This window comes from Arabidopsis lyrata, assembly GCF_000004255.2.
Source record: "Arabidopsis lyrata subsp. lyrata unplaced genomic scaffold ARALYscaffold_6, whole genome shotgun sequence".
Classification (NCBI taxonomy): domain Eukaryota; kingdom Viridiplantae; phylum Streptophyta; class Magnoliopsida; order Brassicales; family Brassicaceae; genus Arabidopsis; species Arabidopsis lyrata.
Genome location: NW_003302550.1, coordinates 1,317,654 through 1,337,622, shown reverse-complemented (window position 1 = coordinate 1,337,622; position 19,969 = coordinate 1,317,654). Strand labels below are relative to the sequence as shown.

Sequence of the window (19,969 nt, the reverse complement as noted above, 5' to 3'; positions counted from 1 at the left end):
TATGTATAACTAACTACATAAAATATGTGAATTTACGAAAAGACACGTAAGGGTATAGAGTTGAGGTGTGTATGTGTGGCTGAAATAGACTTGAGCTCTTAAAGAAGCCTTAAGGATATGAAATGTCCTTAAAGTTGCTCTAAAAGCCACCTTCTCTCTATCATATTCTCTCGTTGCCTCTCGCTTATGAATTGTGATGATGATAAGATAAGAGCAACAGCTTATCGTCAGTTGGCGTATCACGAGACGACCACCCAAAAAGAGCAAACACAAGCACCAAAGTGAACAGAAATGAGACGACACTTGCTCAAAAAATAACATATATAGTCTGATCCAAAACTTTGTTATAGTTTTGGATCCACCCATCTCTTCTGTAATCGGTTTCTTGGTCTTTAAATAAATTCATAACGCTTTGTAAATATTTATTTAAAAGTAACTAAAACGTTATGGACTTTTAACCCATAATCTCTTCGGTTACGGTAACCAACACATGTAAAATTAGTCTTTTTTTTCCCCATAGTCGCGGTTCGAACCCTGGAGCAAGTAAAAACCTCCGAGTTCTTTAATCAAACCATACCAAACAAATTTTACCACCAAAATTATGAACATAAACATAGATAATACTTGGGCTATTTAACAAATAAGCCCATATATTAAGCCAGCTCTAGTTTGGGCTCGGCCTCTCGGAGTATTCTATTGCTTTGGAAACGGCGGCAAAATTCTTGTTTTTCGTAATTATTTATTTACTTCTCTTAGAGAAATACTTTTTGGGCCTTTGGGGGTTTAGGGTTTTATCTTTTTTTTATACAGAGAGGGTGAAAAAAAACAAAAACAAAATTTGAAGCAGAAGAAAAACCTCTTAAGAGTTTCTAAATTCCATGGCGCTTCTTCAGAGAGCTTCTTATCTGCGTTTACGGCTCATGGCTTCTCGACCTCGTCTCTTCTCTAGCTCTCTCTCTCCTGCTTTTCACCGTCACAGCTCATTCCTCTCCTCGCCTCCATTTTCCTCTCCAAGTCCCAGGTTCTCGCTTCCGCTCTTTCTCCTCTTTCGTTTTCCTTTTTGGGTTCCTCAAAAATCGGCGAGATATACGAAATTGGCTTCGTATTCTTGGTTCAGTACTTTGGCTTGAGCTATTGAAATTGTCAAGCTCTCTAATTTCGTGTCAAGTTTCCCATAAAATGGCCTAGAATTTGGAAATCTATACTTGGAGTATCTTGATTCTAGCTTTTTTTTATAAAGTCTGTGTGTTTGGGACTTATGGGTTTAGGTTACTTTAGAGAAATTCCCTGAGATTGCTGTGAAATTTTGCTTTTTGAGTGTTAATCTTTATCATTGCTATATTCATATGCGGTTCTGGGTTCTTATGGGTAAAGTAAACATTTCAATACCTTGGTGGTTCTTTGCCTGATTCTCTTCCAGAATGCGACGAACAAAGCAATGCATTCCTCAATTTGTTGTTTAATTGAGTTTTCTTTCAGTTTCAGGTTAAAGTTTCAGTTTACCAATGTTCTGAATCAAAGACTGATACAACGAAATGCTGTTTCATCGAGGTTCTTGTCTACTGAGGCTTCCCAAGAGACTACCACATCCAAGGGTTACAGTTCTGAGCAGATTCAAGTAAACTTTTTTAATTATCCTTCTATTTAATTATCCTCTTTTCTACTATAGATTGTTTGAAGTCATGATTTTAATTTCAATCTTTATATGTTCATATGATCCATTAGGTGCTGGAAGGCTTAGACCCTGTCAGAAAACGGCCAGGAATGTATATAGGGAGCACTGGGCCTCGTGGTTTGCACCATTTGGTAAATGCTTTACCCTTTGAAACCCATTGTTTAAACTGGTGGCTCTTGACATCTTTTTATGTTTTTCTAATGTAATCTCTTTTCTTAGGTTTATGAGATACTTGACAACGCAATTGATGAGGCTCAAGCTGGTTTTGCCTCAAAGGTTGATGTCGTCCTGCACGCAGATGGCTCAGTCAGTGTTGTGGACAATGGGCGTGGGGTATGTGATATGTCCCATCTTCTCTTTAATCATGAGATTTTGTGCTAGTTTTGGTATCCCTTGCTTTTCCTTTCTTACATCTACCACAAATGGAGAGCAAACACAGATGTGAACCATAATCTATTCTCGTTGATATATAAATCTTTCTTGCAGATACCCACAGATTTGCATCCTGCTACCAAAAAATCTTCCCTGGAGACTGTGCTTACGGTATTGCTACATAACGTTATATTTTTTCACAATAGTAATATGGAGGTTCTGCAGTTTATTTTGGAGCTTCATGATCATACTATTATTGTCATGCGATTTACCTGCCATGCTTGTTATTTCTGCAGGTTTTACATGCAGGTGGCAAATTTGGTGGCACGAGTAGTGGCTACAGTGTGTCTGGTGGATTACATGGTGTAGGTTTATCAGTAGTAAATGCTTTGTCTGAGGTGTGTTCTAATCTTTACTCACATTGCTTCTTCTTTTCTTTTGGAAATAATCTCTTTCTCTATATCTCCCCTTCACTTATTTCTGAAACCCTAGGCTACTATGGGATTGTTACGAGTAAAAAGCTGGTATTTCCTTATTGAAGTCTAGGGCATGTTGATGTCAAATACTCTTCCACCACAAGAACTGCAGGACATTTGTTTGGAATGACTTGAAATTTAACCTAGCTGATGACTATAATTATCAGTATAGCTAACTTAGAAGATTCTTTGATCAATTGGTTTGCAGGCTCTGGAGGTCACGGTTTGGAGAGATGGCATGGAGCATAAGCAAAATTATTCTCGTGGAAAGCCCATAACTACACTTACATGTCGTGTCCTCACGCTAGAGTCAGAGAGGACTAAAGGAACAAGCATCAGGTTTTGGCCTGACAAAGAAGGTTTTGCCTGTTTTCCACTCTTCACTACCTTACCTTCGCCAAAACTGGTTTCGATGATTGATGTTTCCTCTATGGAATGAACTATTTTTCAGTATTCACAACTGCAATTGAGTTCGACCATAACACCATTGCTGGACGAATTAGGGAGCTCGCATTTCTGAATCCAAAGGTGAAATTACTTTACTTAAAGCATGGTCAACCATGACAATTTTTCATCGAGACATGAGAATTTATTATAGTTTACTTCATGGAGCATCTTCACTTTTGGCATAGGCTGCTGTTTAATGATTCTTTTTGTCATAACAAATTACTCTATTTTTATGTTTGCAGGTTACCATTTCTTTAAAAAAAGAGGATGATGATCCTGAAAAGAACCAATATAGTGAATATTATTTTGCTGGAGGCTTAACTGAATATGTTAGTTGGCTAAACACTGATAAGGTGAGAATCTACTCATTGGAATTACATTTGGTGTATATGAAGCCTATCAGATTCTTTATTTAAGTAGGCTAAGATGACTAAAATTTTGAAAAGATTCTGTGAAACGATATGGAATGCAGTGGTGCCAATGAATGTCTTTCTCTGCTTACTTAAGTGAGCAAGATATGTTGAGCACTACTTTAGATTAGTTGATTGCTATCAAGGGATCTACTCCAGCATGTCTATGAACTATTATGAACTCAATTTATACAGAAGTGAACTCTAAGCATTAGTATCTCCATTGTTACTTTCTTATTCCTTGGACCTACGTTTACTTGAAAAGGTTAACTGACAATCTTTTTTTTGTGTAGAATCCAATTCATGACGTGCTGGGTTTCAGGAGAGAGATAAATGGTGCCACCGTGGACGTTGCCCTTCAATGGTATGTTACTCCTATATACATGAGATTATATTATCCAACTAATATTCTGTTAGAGGTAAAATGCCTGGGTTTACCAAACCCACTAAATTGAACAGTTTGGCTGCATGATTTTGGTTTTACTCTTACCTGTAGATTGTATCAATAAAAACCTTTGTTCATGTTATTCTCGACATGCTGTAGTTTGTTTTACACAAGACTACACATAATATATGACTATTCTAAATGGATCTGATCCTATTGGGCTGGCACAATTTTGTACCAGGTGCTCAGATGCATATTCAGACACAATGCTGGGATATGCCAATAGCATTCGCACTATTGATGGTGGAACACACATAGAAGGTGTGAAAGCTTCATTAACAAGGACTCTTAATGCCCTTGCAAAAAAGTCTAAGACTGTTAAGGTATGACATCAGTAACCAGCTTAGCTTATGTGGCTATTTTTTATTTTCATTTTCACGAGGTTTCGATCCTTTTTCCATTATCTTTTCTCCCCTCGTTTAACAAAATCTTATGGGCTTTTCCAAGTACTGTTTTCATGATCATAGTTTAATTGATAAGTACTCTGAGATGTTCTTCATAATTGTGGACTGGACTGAATTTGAATATGTACATATAGAGTGTAGTAGGCTCTATTGTAAAACGTTCTTAATTCCTACCTGCTTGGACAGACAATAAACATTGTACTTCCTCAATATTCTTTTTTTGTATGTTTATAATTATTTTATATTTCGGCTGTGTTTTCAGGAGAAGGATATTAGCTTAAGCGGGGAACATGTTAGAGAGGGATTGACCTGTATTGTCTCAGTCAAGATTCCTAATCCCGAGTTTGAAGGTCAAACAAAGGTACGTGATAATGATTGCCTCTTTAGTGGTTATCTTTTGTCAACATGAGGCAATATTTTCTGTCTCATTTGTGGAAATTTACCCCAACTAATAGAATTTGTCTACTAATCCCACTTCCACCTTGCAGACAAGATTAGGAAATCCAGAGGTGAGAAAAATTGTTGACCAATCAGTTCAGGAGTATCTCACAGAGTTTTTGGAATTGCATCCAGATGTTCTTGAGAGCATTGTTTCCAAGTCCCTTAACGCTTACAAGGTATGCTTTTGAATGCACATTTCAATACTTCTGTATCTTCATCTACAAGCATGCACCAAATGTATGTTTCAACCCACAAGATCGGGTACAGCAGTCTGTAATTGGCTATCGATTCATATGGTTTAGCATATTGCTTTCAACGTCCTTCATGTTATCTATCCCCTCCTCTGCTTATTATTAATATGTCAGTTGCTAACTTTCAACCTAATTATCATGAAAATCTGCCTCACCACGCTTTCTCTCTCTAGGCTGCTTTGGCTGCCAAGAGGGCAAGGGAGTTGGTCAGGTCAAAAAGCGTTTTGAAGTCATCATCACTTCCTGGGAAACTGGCTGATTGCTCATCAACAGATCCTGAAGCATCTGGTATGTATTGGCCAGCATGAAAATGTTGTTTGTTTAATTGATTAAAGCTAAACATGACAGAAAGGATCTGATCTTCTTACTGTATATTCCAAGTGAGAAGTTAAAAAAGGAAATCATATGCTTTAATTATGTGGCCACCACGATTACAACCTGTAAGCTAATAGCCATGCTAATTCAAGTAGTGACATCCCTTTGCAATCTCTGCAGAGATTTTTATAGTCGAAGGAGATTCTGCTGGTGGCAGTGCGAAACAGGGCCGTGACAGACGTTTTCAGGTAATCACACTTCTACAGTTCTACCTCTATTTCATTGTGTATCCAAGAAGGGCGATGGTTAGGGTTTTTTTTTTTTTTTTTTTTTTTTTTTGTTGATCCATCCTTGAAAGAACCTACATTTGATTTCCGAACAATAAGGCTAGGATTAGACTATCAATACTAGGAGTCTTCTCTTTACCAGCCAAAGACATTGTATCTTGTGTGAAATTGGAGAATATGTTCAGCTTGAAAGGCAATTCTTCCTTTGAGAGATCATTCAACTGGTTTTGGTTTTTGTAGGCAATTCTTCCTTTGAGAGGTAAAATTCTGAACATTGAAAGAAAGGATGAAGCAGCCATGTATAAGAATGAAGAAATTCAAAATCTAATTCTTGGCCTTGGCCTTGGTGTGAAGGTGATATATCCCTTTTCCATCTCTTGTGTTTTCCTCTTCTCATTTTTTTTTTTTGATTTTTTGGAAAATTCAGTGCAATAAATAACTTGTTTCAGGGAGAAGACTTTAAGAAAGAAAATTTGCGGTACCATAAGATAATCATCTTAACAGATGCAGATGTTGATGGTGCACATATCCGGACACTTCTGTTGACCTTTTTCTTCAGATATCAGGTATTAGTTTAGGATTAAACAAAAATACCCCCTAAATAGTTGGCAGAGTTAATCTAGTTGTAATCTTGACTTAATATTTCTTTCCCACAGAGAGCCTTGTTTGATGCGGGTTGCATATATGTCGGTGTTCCTCCCCTATTCAAGGTAGATTTTATATTTTATGATCTTCAGAACTTTAATGCTTTAGATTTAGGAATTTCTAACAAAAACTATGAAAACGATCAGGTTGAAAGGGGGAAACATGCACATTATTGCTATGATGATGCAGACCTTAAAAAGATCACCAGTAATTTCCCTGCAAACGCATCCTACAACATTCAAAGGTTCAAAGGTAAATATTTGAACTTTGTGTTCTACGTTGTCTGTCTTCTACATTGCACTTGTTGGGATCCAATTGTATACATAATTCGAAAAAGTTAAAATTACAGTAGCTTCTCATGGTTAGGAACTAGTTAGGCTGAGTCTTTACAGAACCAAAATTTAGAGTTTACTTACTGATTCTATTCAACCCTAGATATTGATTGCTAAGAGGAAAGTTTTTAAAATCTTTAGCGTCCAATACCAAAATGTATTGAGAGGAAAGTGGCAAACTAAGGAAACTCGTTCTGTTTTGTTTTCTGGTTCTGCAGGTTTGGGAGAGATGATGCCTGAACAGCTTTGGGAAACAACAATGAATCCAGAAACAAGGATATTAAAGCAACTTGTGGTCGATGATATAGCGGAAGCAAACATGACATTCTCATCTCTTATGGGTGCTCGGGTAAGCCACCAAATTTCCGACTCCATTGTCTTGTTTTTGGGGTCATAAACAGACATAATCACAAGCTCAACTGCAATTTGATTGAGCTACTACCGTTTTTTTTTTAAAAATATCAGGTTGATGTCCGGAAAGAACTCATCAAAAATGCAGCAACTAGGATCAATCTGCAGCGTCTCGACATATAACAGGAAACCGCTTCAGATTGGTGTCTACAGTTTCTTCATCTGGTAAGGGACATTAGATTATATATTTGTCAAAGGCGAACATGTCTTGTTCTTTCTCTGGCCTAGAAAAAGTTACCACTGTTACAATTGTGACTGTACAAAAAGTTTATGCATTCGCGGGCTTTCTCTGTTGCAACTCTTTTTTTTTTTTTTTTTTTTTAACCTTTGTATTTTTGCCTCAAAAATCATAACCAAAATTAAAATCAGAGTCGTTATAAGTTGTCGATAGCATCACAAGAATATATTTATTAATAGAACAAAATACAAGAAGACACGTTTTAAGAAAAACAGACAGAAACATAAATTTAAATGGATAGAATATTTATAGATCGGCATAAGAAATGAATGATGAGGCTCCTCCCTAGACTTTGGCGTCTCCATCAAAGCCACGTTGGAGAAATCCAACGGATGAGAGATGTGAAACATCGCTCCACGAATCGATGATCCATTTCTCGTCACGGCGGTGAACAACATTCACTGAAGCATTTAGTAGTTTTCCTGCAGAGGAAGCTTGTGTGATCCTCAAGTAAATTGCCCTCAACACTCCTCCATGAGTCACCACTATCACTCTCTCTCCTTCAATTCCAAATATACAAATGTTATTATCTTAACAATTTTCAAATATACAAATGTTATTATATTATATTTTAACCATTTAATTAATTTTGTACATCTAATACTACTAAAAACGATGTCATGAGTAATAATACCTTTGTGCTTCTTTGCAATTTGCTCAAGAGCATTCATGGATCTATCACAAAGTTGGTCAAAGCTCTCTCCTCCTCCCTTTTGGTTTATAAATATGCATCCCACATCAAACATAGATATAGTCAAGTAATTAAGGAGTAATAAATTAGTATGAACATAGCTTAATTTACCGGAATCTCGAGGTCATTTTGGGAAGAGAAAAAAGCAGAGTAAGCTTCAGGTTCTTTCTCTGCTCCTTCTTTCCAATACAGCCCTTGAAGACTACCCACGTGCCTCTCCTTTAAGTCAGGTACTTCAATCACCTGTTTACATACAGTATTAATGAATTACACCATGACATATTCATGATTTTAAGCTTAGTATATAGAGAGTTATTTAACACACCTCGGGACAAAAACAAGTTTTGGCGATCATCAGAGCAGTGTCTTTGGCTCGTTTTAGGTCTGATGAATACACAGCTACGGGTCTTTCCTCTTTCCCCAATCTCTCAGCGATCTATTAGTCATTTAAACAAACACAAAAAGGACCATGCATGGATGGGTTAATATAATGTGTATGAGAGAAACTAGCTAGAAGAAAGACATGGAAAGGGATTGGATCTTAACTGCAACAGCCTGCTTTTGTCCAACCTCGTTAAGATCTGATTCAATTTGTCCCTGCATTTGGCAATTTTTATGTGTATGAGTGTACATGTATGTGCAATTGTGCATGCAAGTATATGTGATTATGCTTAGATACACTGACACGTACGTGTTTGCATATAGATAGATAGATAGATACCTGGATTCTTCCGGCAGCATTCCAAGTGGTTTCTCCATGGCGAACAAGAACAATCTCAGTCACTTCACTCTCAACTTTGACATCCTCGCTCCATTTGAACTCCTTCTCTGCATCGATCCTACATTTTTATTTATTTTCAATTAATTAATTAGACACAATCTGATCATCAAACATACCATAAAATAGAATTAATAGATATATTTATATATGTATCCGTAGCATCTCTCGTGCATCAATTATTCAGGATATCCATGGTCTAGGAATATCGATCGAACAGGCAATACTTTTTTGTTAGACATATGATAAAACACTCAAAATAGTAACAATTCTTCGTTTGAATTAGCCATATTTTTAAGATGTGCATATAATATATAACATTATGATTTATAGACACCGTGGAAACTTTAATTTATATGTTAAGAATAAAAGAATAAAAATTGGGTGAAAATTGTATGTTTGAAAAGGAAAAAATACCATTCATGACCCATGTTATTGGAAGGGGTATTGTTTTTTGTCGATAGAAAAGTGAAGCTAAAGGAAGAAGAGTGCGATATGAGAAGAAAAAGAGAGAATAATTAATGTGATGATCAGAGGAAGAAGTGTTTGTACTGATGAGAATTGTTCATTCGGGGTTATGCTTTTATAACCTTTTTTTCGTCGAGGAAACAAAAAAAAAACTTTTTTTTGTTTGTCCCTTTTATTTATTTATTGTGAAAAATAATGAAAATAATTAAGATTGTGGCAGCTCACTGATTGATACTAATGTTGATCGTATAAGTATCTTAATTACTAAAATACCTATATATCATTTTCTAAAAATGATTTGATCGTATACGCATTGTGACCATGTGTCATGTCGAGATACTTGCAACTCTTTTGGTCATATTCCTCAGATCAGATTCTTTTACTGGATCTTGGAAATATACATAGGGAATCTCCTGAAATGTAACCATCCCATGTTCATTATTTCATATCATAATTGTTGTTAATGACTGTCCAGTTCCAACATATTTGGCCAAATTTTGCCGATAAACACACATAAAAGAAAAAAATTTGCTTTTATGTAAAATTCTTCATCAGGTAAAAGAAACTTATTGTAAAAATTTATGTAAGTAGTGATTTCAAAGACTGGATATAAAAAAAATTTGACAAAAAAAAAGTACTTATATAAAGAATTAACGGTATGTGGGGAAAATAAGTAACCAATTAATATATAACGGTCGTTAAAAACAGGTCATGTGGGGATCGCGACAGAGAAAAAAAAATAGTTTCATTTCCTCACAATGAGGATCGGTGGTCGTGTAGTATCTTGCCACATGGAGGAAATTATAATCTCGGTTTCTTTACTCATATCCCTAAAGTATATTCTATTCTCTTTCGACACATCGCCATATTTTTGTTTTATAATCCTTAGGGTTATGATCGTAAACTGGATTGTTTTTCCTCTAATAGTGTATTTGGTATTTGACAGGTTAATGCATGTACCAAAGAACTTGAATTCTTACGATTTTGTTTCATTCTCGATTTAGTTAAACGAATATCAGGTTTTAATAAAAACGAATTCTTACGAACTTGAACTTATAACCAAGTGTTCTTGGTCTAGTGGTTGCCACTTGTAGAGAAGTCGCCATGTTGGTCTAGGCCAAGGATCGATTCCCCGCAAACGCGCAATTGTTAGATCTCCACTTGGCCACATGGATATGGACCCTTGCTTTCGGCTCATTTCCATACCCGGAGAAAGAGTCTATCTGTGGGCTGCACCTCCCCCAGGGAATTAGCATCGGCCCCTTCATAGGTCTGGGATTCTCCAGAGTTATAAAAAAAAAAACAAATGATAAATTTTGGGATGAGCTATTTCAAAGACTGTAATTAAATTCATGCTCGAGACATATTCTTCTTTCTAATCATTTTTTTCTAGGTTCGATCAGGTGAGCTATTTGTGCTATATAATAAACGTAAAATGTATATTTTGACTGTTATACTTGTAAGTCCTGTATAAATAACGTACGTATCTCTGTATCAATATGAGATTCATTTTCCATTTCTTTTTTTTACTATATCTGTACAACTTTCTCTCTCCCCCAGTTGTCTTGATCCAATAATATATTTGTTTTAAATAAAACCAGAGTTTGACATATTTATGCGAGTGAATGCAAAACAGTGCACATGAAAAAAAGAAACAAATGCAATTATATAATGGTTTACAAAATCATTATATAATATGATCAAACTGAAATTCCCTCGAAAAAAATTACGGAAGCTCACCGACAAAAAGAAAAAAAATATCGATCGATATTAGTATATTACCATTTAGGTAAAATTCTGATCGACGGAAGAAACAAAAAAATAATATTCGGATCTAGCAAATGTAATCAAATTGAGAGAAAATAAAAGAGTTGCCAGAGAGAGTTTCCAAGATATGTGGCATTGTGTGATCAGTGGAGGCCACGTGGTCAAGACAATTTTGCCAGCGTTGCTTATATTGTTTGATTCTTCTAACCAATTAATTTTTATGATTCCTTTCACTTTCCTCGTTTTTCCTTTTATATTCTTAATGCGTTAGTTAGTTAATTACCCTAATAATGTTCTCCAATCATACTTAAATTAATACAAGAAGACAAATCAGATTCGAAATTATGTATATGGAACTCAAAAAGAGACCACAACAATATTCAATTTGGTCAATTACCCATGTTTTTAAAACTAATTATATATATATGAGTTTACTAGTTATTTTATGTGAATATCTTAACACCTAATACCAAACCTCTTTAGTAACTAGGTCTTTATATCTGAGTTTACTTTTGGCCTGTTTATATATTTAAAGAAAACGACTAATATTGATATGAAATTTTTTTTGGTTACGTACACTTTCTCTCTCATAAGATTTTTAAAAGTTCTGATCGTAATATTTTTTGTATTAAATCTTTTGATACAACGGAATAAACGTGGTTAGGTAAAATGCATTTATCAAAGAAAAATTCAAACAAACTCAAGCAGATCATTGACAAAAATATATATATATATATATATATATATATATATATATAAAACTCTAATATTAACACATCACACTATTAGTTATTTTAGTTTCATACATCATTATTGTTTTAACTCAACACAAGTGGTCATTTGATTCGAATAATTGGTATTGATTGGTAACGCGGTTCAAAGCTTTACAAAGCATACAGTTTTAAAGTTTATCAATCATAAAAGCTTTACTAAAAGTCTTACTCTCAGTTTTTTTGTACAACTTTCTCATACAGCTCTTTTTTATAGTTTTGCACTATTGCGAAAAAGCTTACAAGTTTAGCTAACAGCTAAAAAGCTTATTTTTGCTTTTGGTTACCAATCAGACTTATTATTTAACTAAGTTATACAAAAAAATTCGACTTTATTAGTCAAATAATGTGCATAAAATTATTGTCCCTTGTGGACATGAGATCGTGCTTCTTCTCAAAGAGGTAAGAGAATCTTTTGGATACCGGTTAAAGAGAAGGATGGATCGACTAGATATTCGAGATCTGCCCTGTTGGAATTTTTCTTCCAAAGCTAATATGAGCAAAATATTTTATTTCGATCGATCATGCTCCTTGATGACTGCTTCCACCAAAATAGCCAAATATGTATTTGAAACTGAATTGTTTCTAGACGACTACCATGTCCTCTTGGTCTTGGAGACAAATATTTAGAGTTCAACCTTTATTTCCCACTAACTTGGCATTGGTCATGTATGTTGTTATGTTTGACACGATGATTAGACATCTACTGAAATTCTTTTACCAAATAAATCATCTCCATGTTTCTTTTGTCCTTCAGACTTAATGGTGTGACTTAAAAAAATCACTATCTGCCAAAATAGTGGAATCGTATATGACCAACACCAAATGTGGTTTGCTTACGAGAAACCTCTTAAAGGTTTCACAGTTCACGGGATTTCTAGGCCTTTTAGGCCCGGCCCATCTTTATCCAATTTAAATAACCCATTTGTCAGCAATTAATTAACCTCGTTTAACAATATGAGTCTTGTGACTTGTTGTGCGTCAAATCCCCGTAGCTTATTAAAACAAGGCCACAGGGATTAGGTCCATTACCGGCCCAATATATTTGGGATCTTTAGGATAAAAATTACTTTTTGAATTTTTTGATTAAAAAAATTAAATATATTTAGATCTATTTTTCAAAGATTTATAAGATAAAGGAGGTGATTGGACGAGGCTTTTAATAATTTAAAAAGTTTTTAAGAGTTTTAAAACTTTTTTTTTCCAATCAAGCTTTCTTGGCTTTAATAAATTTTAAAGCTTTCAAAGTTCAGAGTCTCTTTTTTACTTTTTACTATTTGTTTTTAATTTTTTTGTAAAAGTCACAGTAAATAAGACTTTCAAAATAAAAAAATAAAAAGCTTAAGAGTTTTTTTTTTCATATGTATGTAAACTCTTATAACATTCACAAATAAATTAATTTTTGAAAAATTTCAATTGATTTAAAGTTAATTTTTTTTTCTTGTCCTTTAAGATCCATTTTCCCACATATTTTGGTAGTTACTATTTAAAATCGTAGTTTTTACAGTCACAGTCTTTACCAATCGGTTATAAAATTTATACAGTCAAAGTCTTTACATCAAAAGTTTCTACAACGAAAATTCTTACAGTCAAAGTCTCTACAACAAAAATTCTTACAGTCAAAGTCTCTACACACTCGTTACCAATCGGCCCCAAAATAGTTTTTTTTTTTAATATTGGGCCTATTTCAGTATTTCGATATATATATATATATAACTAATAAGTTAATGAGTTTTAATTAAATAAAATTAGATATATATATAAAATAATAATATATAATTTGAATATAAATAGTTTATAAAGTTATTTTATACAAAAGTTGCTAGTTTTTTTCTTCATAATATTTTAAAATGTAAATTATTATATTTAGTATCCATGAAATAATTAAAAAATAACAAAAATTCGCAAATCGAACATTTTTATATGTTATCACGTGGGCCTTGCATACCGCTCTACCATGCAAAGCCCGCAACAGATTAATCATTTAAAAATATTGCGAGTAGACCTAACAAAGAAAACTTACTTAGTCTAGGGTTTTAAGATTTTCACTATAAATATTCTCACCCCACCCTCTAAACTATTTTCTACCTACCCTAAAGTAGAAGAAAACCATCAAAGCAATACAAACTCTACACTTTAGAAGATTGTTCTATTTTTTTTACCACAAGATCTCAAGGTAACTAAATTCTTTCTTTGGCTATATATAATTCAACATAGATATACAAAATTATTATGTTTAATGTCAAACTTCATGAACTTCTATGTCGAACTCAATTTACGATTTGAAAATCGGTGTTTTTTTTTCCGGATCTCAAGAATCAGTGTTTTTTCCCGGATCTCTGTTTAAGGGGTTTTCGCTTGTGATTTATTTTTGTTGTCTAAAATCGGTATTTTTTTCCTGGATCTTTAGAATCAGTGTTTTTTCTCGGATCTCTGCTTAAGGGATTTTCGCTTGTGATTTCTTTTTGTTGTCTAAAATCGGTGTTTTTCTTTCCGGATCTTTAGAATCAGTGTTTTTTCCCGGATCTCTGCTTAAGGGGTTTTCGCTTGTGATTTCTTTTTGTTGTATGCTTGTGTAATGTTTTAGTTTTTGGTGGTTTCCGTAGCTTTCGGTCTTCCCTTGTAATATTTTTTTGTGATTTGTTTGTGTAATGTTGTAGTTTTTGGTTGTTTCCGTAGCTTTCGGTCTTCTCTCATCGTGATTTGATTTTAGACATATATGTCTCTAGTACTATGTCAAAGTTCATAGAATTTTCATAAACTCTTGATATCATTATGCTCTTTGATTTGTATGGTTTCTCATAATTTGAGAATTTCCTTTATGATACATTTCCTTTTATTTTTATTTTCTTTCCTTTCCCCAATTGTTCTTTCTTCCATAAGTTTTAGATAATCTTTTTAAAAAATCTTGTGAAAAAGGTTTTTCCTTTTTATATAACAAATATCACAATATCTTTTTTCGCAATTAAGCATTAATAGATTAATATTTTAAGGAAAGATAATTACTAAAAAATCTGGTTTTTATTAGATAAGAATTAGAAAATCTAAGAGATCACGATTTTAAAATTCAAACCTAGAATATTTCTTACACCTTAACAATATTTTGTCGATCAATTTTGTTGTAATCGTTTGTTTTCTTCATATTTTTTCTCGAGTCTAATCGTAATATGTCTTAAACAACCTAACACAAATAATTTTGACTAAACACATACTGTTTTCGTTTTTAATTTGATTGTTAGACAAATTCATAATTTTCATTTGATGTAAAATATTCATAAATTAAAGAGGTTGAATTCTATTAACGATGATTATAAAAGTTGAAACTCTGTATTCTTTTTTTTTTTTTTTCCTTCCTTTTGTAAAAAGAGAAATTGTATATTCTTTCAAATAAATTATTTCAAAACTTTTGAATCTATCTTTTGAGGCAAAACATTTTGTAAATTCTTTGTTTTTGTTTTTAGTTTTTTTTTTTTTTTATCGTTGTGTGTTATTGGTATTGTTGTCCTCATATATTTTCAATGCTTCTTCTCCGTATAAATAACTGACTGTTTGATAAATTTTCTGGGAAATGGACACACAAATTTAATTCATGACTGATGATTATCGCTGATGGTTCATAAAAAAAGTAAGGTTAGTTTTTTTTTTTTTTCGCTTAATTCTCTCCCTCTCTTTGTCGATTTCGAGATTTTCTCGCGTATTTTTCGGATTCGATTAAGGCGCCGATGATGACACCGATAGGGTTGATGTGATTTCTCTGGGTTTTTTTAATTTATTTATTTACAAGTATCGAATTCGTCCTTCTCTTCTCTGTTAGAAATCAATTTTGATCCATTTTCATAATTCAGTTTTGATTTGGCTCTGCTATTTTTTGGTTGTGATTTTTATATGTTTTCTCCAGAAAATTAACATGATTGGTTGATTTTGGGTTTGTGAAACCTGATTTTGGCCAAAATGAATGATTGTTCGTTCATAAATAGTACTAGTAACCGTCTTCTTGTTGCTGCTTTTACTCATTAATTGCTTCATCTGGATCTTGTTGCTGCAAGTGATCTTTGTTCTTCAAGCATTGCATTTCTTGTAGTGGAATATAATTGTCTTAATCAATTGATTGTGGTTCTGTTCTGTGGTCGTGTTGCATATCTTCTTAAGTTTTTGTGTATCAACCCTATTCTACTGCTTCTTCTTTGCCAGGAACAAACATCTGTTTCATAAGTTTCAGCAATGTACAGTGGAACTGTGAGAAGGGTATCACCACTACAAGATATTAAACTGGTAAGATCAAGCCTTATATTTGTTTGAATTTTTCAAGAGTTAAAGGATTGGTTTTGTTGGTCCATGATGAGTTTTTGGATTGTGACAGAGAGTACCTTTATATTTTATAGCTTGTACAGGTTACAGTTTCTCTGGAAATGGAGGATAACGATTCGAGTAAAGAATGTTTATATGCTAATGGCTTAAGTGAATTTGTTACTTGGCTAAATGCTGATAAGGTGAGGATTTTTGTTGTAGGAAGCCTGTCAATCTTTTGTACACTGCAAGATATTATATGTTGGACGATGCCAACCTTTATTGACCGCTATCTGTTATTTTGAAAAATACTAACTGGCTGCACTTCTTCAGAGACCGCTTCATGATGTGCTGGGTTTCAGAAAAGAGATTAATGGTTCCACCATAGACATTGCACTTCAATGGCATGTCCCTTTTTGTTACTATTGTGTGTTGATGTTCTAGTTACTCTGTATAAAATCCTATTTATCTGACCCCTGTTTTGTTTTCTTGTTGTTGTACCAGGTGCGTAGATGGATATTCAAACAAAATTCTGGGATATGCCAATGGCATCCGCACCATGGATGGTGGAACACACATAGATGGTGTGAAAGCGTCAATTACAAGAACTCTTAACAGCCTTGTGAAGAAGTCGATGCTTGTTGAGGTATAAGACCATTCAACATCACTGACCAATTTTGTCTATGAAACGCTTTCTCTTTCTCTATCTACTAGGTTTTGAACTTTTTTGCCATCACCAGTTTGAGTCATTTTCCAATATATCCCCCTCTTCACAGATTGAACTGATTTTGAATAGTTTCACATCTGCAGCATATTAGACTTTGCTGTAAAAGTTCTCAGCATCTCCATAGTTTTAAAGACAATAAAATGACTTACAGCTTTCTTTCCCATTTGAGCTTTACGTTACAAGTGTCAGGGAGGCATTTCCAATGTTTTGTATAACTGATGGTGAAATTTATTGTTGTTGATTTTGTTCAGGACAAGGATATTATCTTGACTGAGGAGCATGTTATGGAAGGACTGACTTGCATTGTCTCAGTCATTGTTCCAAAACCTGAGTTTGAAGGTCAAACACAGGTACGCAAGATCATAGTGATTGTTAATCCTCCTCTTTGGCAATCTTATCTGTGTAGCAAGCTGTGATATTTTCCCACTTTCTTCGATTAATTGTTCGCACTAATATTTTGCCTCTTAATATCTGCAAGACAAGATTAGGAAATCCATATGTCAGGGAAATCGTTGACCAATCAGTCCAGGAGTACTTAATGGAGTATTTTGTATTGCATCCAGATGTATTCGAGAGCGTTATCTCCAAATCCGTTAATGCTTGCAAGGTATGCTGTATCTTCATTTACACAATGCATTTGAAGACGTCCACTGTTTTATGTTTTGTATTGTGTTCTACTTGTTGCTTTCTTACTTTCAATTAAATGACCATGAAAATTTACCTGGCGAATCTTTCTCTTTCCAGACTACTTTGGCTGTCAAGAGGGCAAGGGATGTGTATAGATCAGAAAGTGTAGCAATGGTGTGCACCATTGAGTCCATTCCTAAGAAACTGACCAACTGCCCTCCTGAAACATCTGGTATGTCTTTTGATAGTAAGTCAGAAAAGGAGCTATTTACTGAATTATTGGTACATATGACATGATAAATAACTGCATGGGGTTAGCCGTGTGGTAGGAGAAACCTGGGGCTATTCTGTAAATTCAGCAGATAGTCTGTTGTTATTCCCCACGGGTGTAAACAATATTCTTGAGCCATCTGATCACTGGGTCTATGAGCCAGTGCTATATCCGTGGTGGGCTTGTAGGAAACTCCTCCTGGAACCTAGTCACCACCACGAGTATTTTCCTATGGCAAACACGAACCAGATACATGGTGCCAATAAAAAATTCTGTGAATAAAACGTTGAAGTTACTGTATAATATAGTGGCTAGAGATTTGATCTCGTACATTCAGAGAGGTAGAAAAAGGAAACAAAATTTAATTAAAACTTTTTCCCAATGCCTCCAGAGATTTGTATAGGCAGAGGAGATTCTTCTGGTGGTGCTGCAAAACACGAATCTGACAGGTGTTTCAAGGTAATACATTCTTTGACTTTAGATCCAGTTTATATGTAGGCAATAAGGCAGCACTATTATGTCTCCAAGCGTATGGATGCTTGAAAATAGCCATACTTTTAGATTTTATTCACTTTATTTAAGTAGAGTTGCGACAGCTCGCGCGAGTTTGTAAGAAAAACATGAAAAGGATGGGACGCGAACAAAAATTGGTGACTCCTTATGAGCATGCCAATGCCATAGAGTCCTCTCTTTACCAGCCCAAAGACATTTTCTCGGTTGCTCTGACGGTATCTCTATCTCTTACCAGAACAAAAGGACACGGGAACAGCCTTGGAGTGATGATGCAGTCTCTACAGCTCCTGGAGAGTCTATAGAGAATACTAGTGATTCAAGTTTTGAGAAGAAAAGCAAAAAACCGCAGTCCTTTGTTCCATCCTCACATCTCTGTTTTTCTTCACGACAACCTGCTGATGATTCAAACCCACCAAACCCTAAAAATGTTAGCAACAAGACTCCCAAAGATGTAACCCCCAGGTCCAACAAAACAAGGCCAGTTATCCCGATCGGTCCGGGGTTCCAAGCTGAAATTCCGGTTTGGATTGCCCCTACCAAGAAGGGCAAATTTTACGGTAGTCCCGGAGATTCCGATACTCTAAGATGGCTGGGAACTGGTGTTTGGCCAACATATAGCCTAAAGAAGACAGTTCACTACAAAAAAGTCGGCGAAGGAAGATCCGACTCTTGTTCTTGTGCTTCTCCAAGGTCAATTAATTGCATAAAACGACACACTAAAGAAGCACGAGTGCTTTTGGAAAAGGAAATTAACCGCGCTTTCTATACATGGAAATTTGATGAAATGGGTGAAGAAGTTGGGTCAAAGTCGTGGACGGCCAAAGAAGAACAAAGGTTCGAAGCTCTTGTAAAAAAGAATCCTTTGTCAAGTAGTGATGGATTTTGGGAATTTGCTTCCAATGCCTTCCCAAGAAAAAGTGAGAAGGATCTGCTCAGTTACTACTACAATGTTTTCCTCATCAAACGCATGAGATCGCGTGTTAATTCTTCTGCTGCTAACCATATCGATAGCGATGATGACCACTATGACGATTTCTTAGCAGGATGAAGGCCTTGTTGATAATAGTAGGTCCGTAACCGTTGTGGAGTTTCTCGTGATTTCAGGTAATTCACTCTTCCGTTCTTCATGTAACCCGCTTTACCGTGGTCTTGATTCCAAGCGATTCAAGAACTGGTTTCCCCTGAAGTTTGTCATAGGATCTTTTAGAAGAGATCCTTATAGGGCCAAATGTGAGTTTGTCACGTATCTTTTCTTGGTGAACCTTAAAGATTTGTTTCACTCACGAAACAGGTCTTCAATATTTCGAATCTGGAACCTTATATTCTTAGTTTTTCGTATGATATAGGACTTAAAAGTCCCAAGAAGAACTACTTCTGGAGTTTATTGATATAGGATTATTTATTTAATTCTTCTAAGGGCATCAAAGATTCTCTAGTGACATTTTTCTAGTGTTTAGTCTTTTATTTTTCAAATTCAAAAAGAGAATCTTTGGTGTCAAAATGGGGTATAGCCTGGCTTTGTTTTCGTTTTATATTAGATTTTAATCAAATATTTTAGTAGTTTATATAAATAAATAAATTTTTAAAAAAAAACTAAATGTGAAAAAAAGTTTTATAGGTGGGCAAAAGATTCGAATCAATATTCATTAATCCGAACTCGAACCGAAATTTTTAAATAAATTGAACGGCTTAGAATTTTCTATATTGAATTATTCGAGTTGAATCCAAACATTGTTGTGAAATTGATCTAAACTAACCGAAATTCTTTTCATATTAAATACAAATAGTTGAACTGACATACCAATAAAGTCCTGAAATTTTATATTTTTCGTTTCACTTTACGTGATGTTATAAAGATTTTTAATTATATAATTTTAGGTTTCTATGTAAAAATTAAAACATATTTTTTTTCGAAATACGA

General features: G+C 34.5%; 3 protein-coding genes across 7 annotated transcripts; 2 read left to right on the top strand and 1 right to left on the bottom strand.

Moving 5' to 3' along the window:
• Positions 1–780: 780 nt before the first annotated feature.
• Positions 781–7,226, top strand: LOC9307147 (DNA gyrase subunit B, mitochondrial). 2 transcript variants are annotated; one of them, XM_002873090.2, is made up of 21 exons: positions 781–1,021; positions 1,480–1,618; positions 1,726–1,806; positions 1,895–2,008; positions 2,162–2,218; positions 2,344–2,445; positions 2,732–2,882; positions 2,975–3,051; positions 3,213–3,323; positions 3,674–3,744; positions 4,007–4,148; positions 4,492–4,590; positions 4,718–4,846; positions 5,095–5,209; positions 5,417–5,484; positions 5,764–5,877; positions 5,973–6,089; positions 6,180–6,233; positions 6,315–6,420; positions 6,719–6,849; positions 6,966–7,226. In XM_002873090.2, the coding sequence occupies exons 1-21, from the start codon at positions 879–881 to the stop codon at positions 7,032–7,034; spliced, it is 2,190 nt and encodes a 729-aa protein (XP_002873136.1). In that variant the 5' UTR covers positions 781–878; the 3' UTR covers positions 7,035–7,226. The 2 variants fall into 2 exon arrangements, with proteins under 2 accessions (XP_002873136.1, XP_020878563.1); XM_021022904.1 differs by having other exon boundaries at positions 827–1,021; positions 1,486–1,618; positions 6,966–7,211.
• Positions 7,227–7,292: 66 nt separating this feature from the next.
• LOC9309204 (metal-independent phosphoserine phosphatase) lies at positions 7,293–9,209 on the bottom strand. The gene is made up of 7 exons (XM_002871030.2): positions 9,036–9,209; positions 8,562–8,679; positions 8,387–8,437; positions 8,166–8,276; positions 7,952–8,083; positions 7,784–7,859; positions 7,293–7,649 (listed from the first exon to the last, which is right to left on the bottom strand). Exons 1-7 carry the CDS (start codon positions 9,047–9,049, stop codon positions 7,435–7,437), a joined length of 717 nt encoding a protein of 238 aa, XP_002871076.1. The 5' UTR covers positions 9,050–9,209; the 3' UTR covers positions 7,293–7,434.
• A 4,349-nt stretch (positions 9,210–13,558) lies between these two features.
• LOC110227667 (AT-rich interactive domain-containing protein 1) lies at positions 13,559–19,619 on the top strand. 4 transcript variants are annotated; one of them, XM_021022768.1, is made up of 10 exons: positions 13,559–13,799; positions 15,815–15,895; positions 16,006–16,113; positions 16,244–16,314; positions 16,415–16,556; positions 16,889–16,987; positions 17,116–17,244; positions 17,382–17,496; positions 17,927–17,994; positions 18,284–19,619. In XM_021022768.1, the coding sequence occupies exons 2-10, from the start codon at positions 15,845–15,847 to the stop codon at positions 19,094–19,096; spliced, it is 1,596 nt and encodes a 531-aa protein (XP_020878427.1). In that variant the 5' UTR covers positions 13,559–13,799; positions 15,815–15,844; the 3' UTR covers positions 19,097–19,619. The 4 variants fall into 4 exon arrangements, with proteins under 4 accessions (XP_020878427.1, XP_020878428.1, XP_020878426.1 ...); XM_021022769.1 differs by lacking the exon at positions 13,559–13,799 and adding an exon at positions 15,033–15,253 and having other exon boundaries at positions 16,015–16,113; XM_021022767.1 differs by lacking the exon at positions 13,559–13,799 and adding an exon at positions 15,037–15,248.
• The last annotated feature ends 350 nt before the right edge of the window (positions 19,620–19,969 follow it).

Excerpts from the sequence above, each read along its gene's own strand:
- LOC9309204 (XM_002871030.2), bottom strand. Across the intron at positions 8,438-8,561 it reads ATGCTGCCGGAAGAATCCAG|GGACAAATTGAATCAGATCT; the intron begins GTATCTATCTAT and ends TGCCAAATGCAG. Across the intron at positions 8,277-8,386 it reads GACAAAAGCAGGCTGTTGCA|ATCGCTGAGAGATTGGGGAA; the intron begins GTTAAGATCCAA and ends AATGACTAATAG.
- LOC110227667 (XM_021022768.1), top strand. The coding sequence starts at position 15,845 with ATGTACAGTGGAACTGTGAGAAGGGTATCACCACTACAAGATATTAAA. Across the intron at positions 16,988-17,115 it reads AGTTTGAAGGTCAAACACAG|ACAAGATTAGGAAATCCATA; the intron begins GTACGCAAGATC and ends AATATCTGCAAG. Across the intron at positions 17,245-17,381 it reads AATCCGTTAATGCTTGCAAG|ACTACTTTGGCTGTCAAGAG; the intron begins GTATGCTGTATC and ends TTCTCTTTCCAG.
- LOC9307147 (XM_002873090.2), top strand. The coding sequence starts at position 879 with ATGGCGCTTCTTCAGAGAGCTTCTTATCTGCGTTTACGGCTCATGGCT. Across the intron at positions 4,591-4,717 it reads AGTTTGAAGGTCAAACAAAG|ACAAGATTAGGAAATCCAGA; the intron begins GTACGTGATAAT and ends TCCACCTTGCAG. Across the intron at positions 4,847-5,094 it reads AGTCCCTTAACGCTTACAAG|GCTGCTTTGGCTGCCAAGAG; the intron begins GTATGCTTTTGA and ends TTCTCTCTCTAG.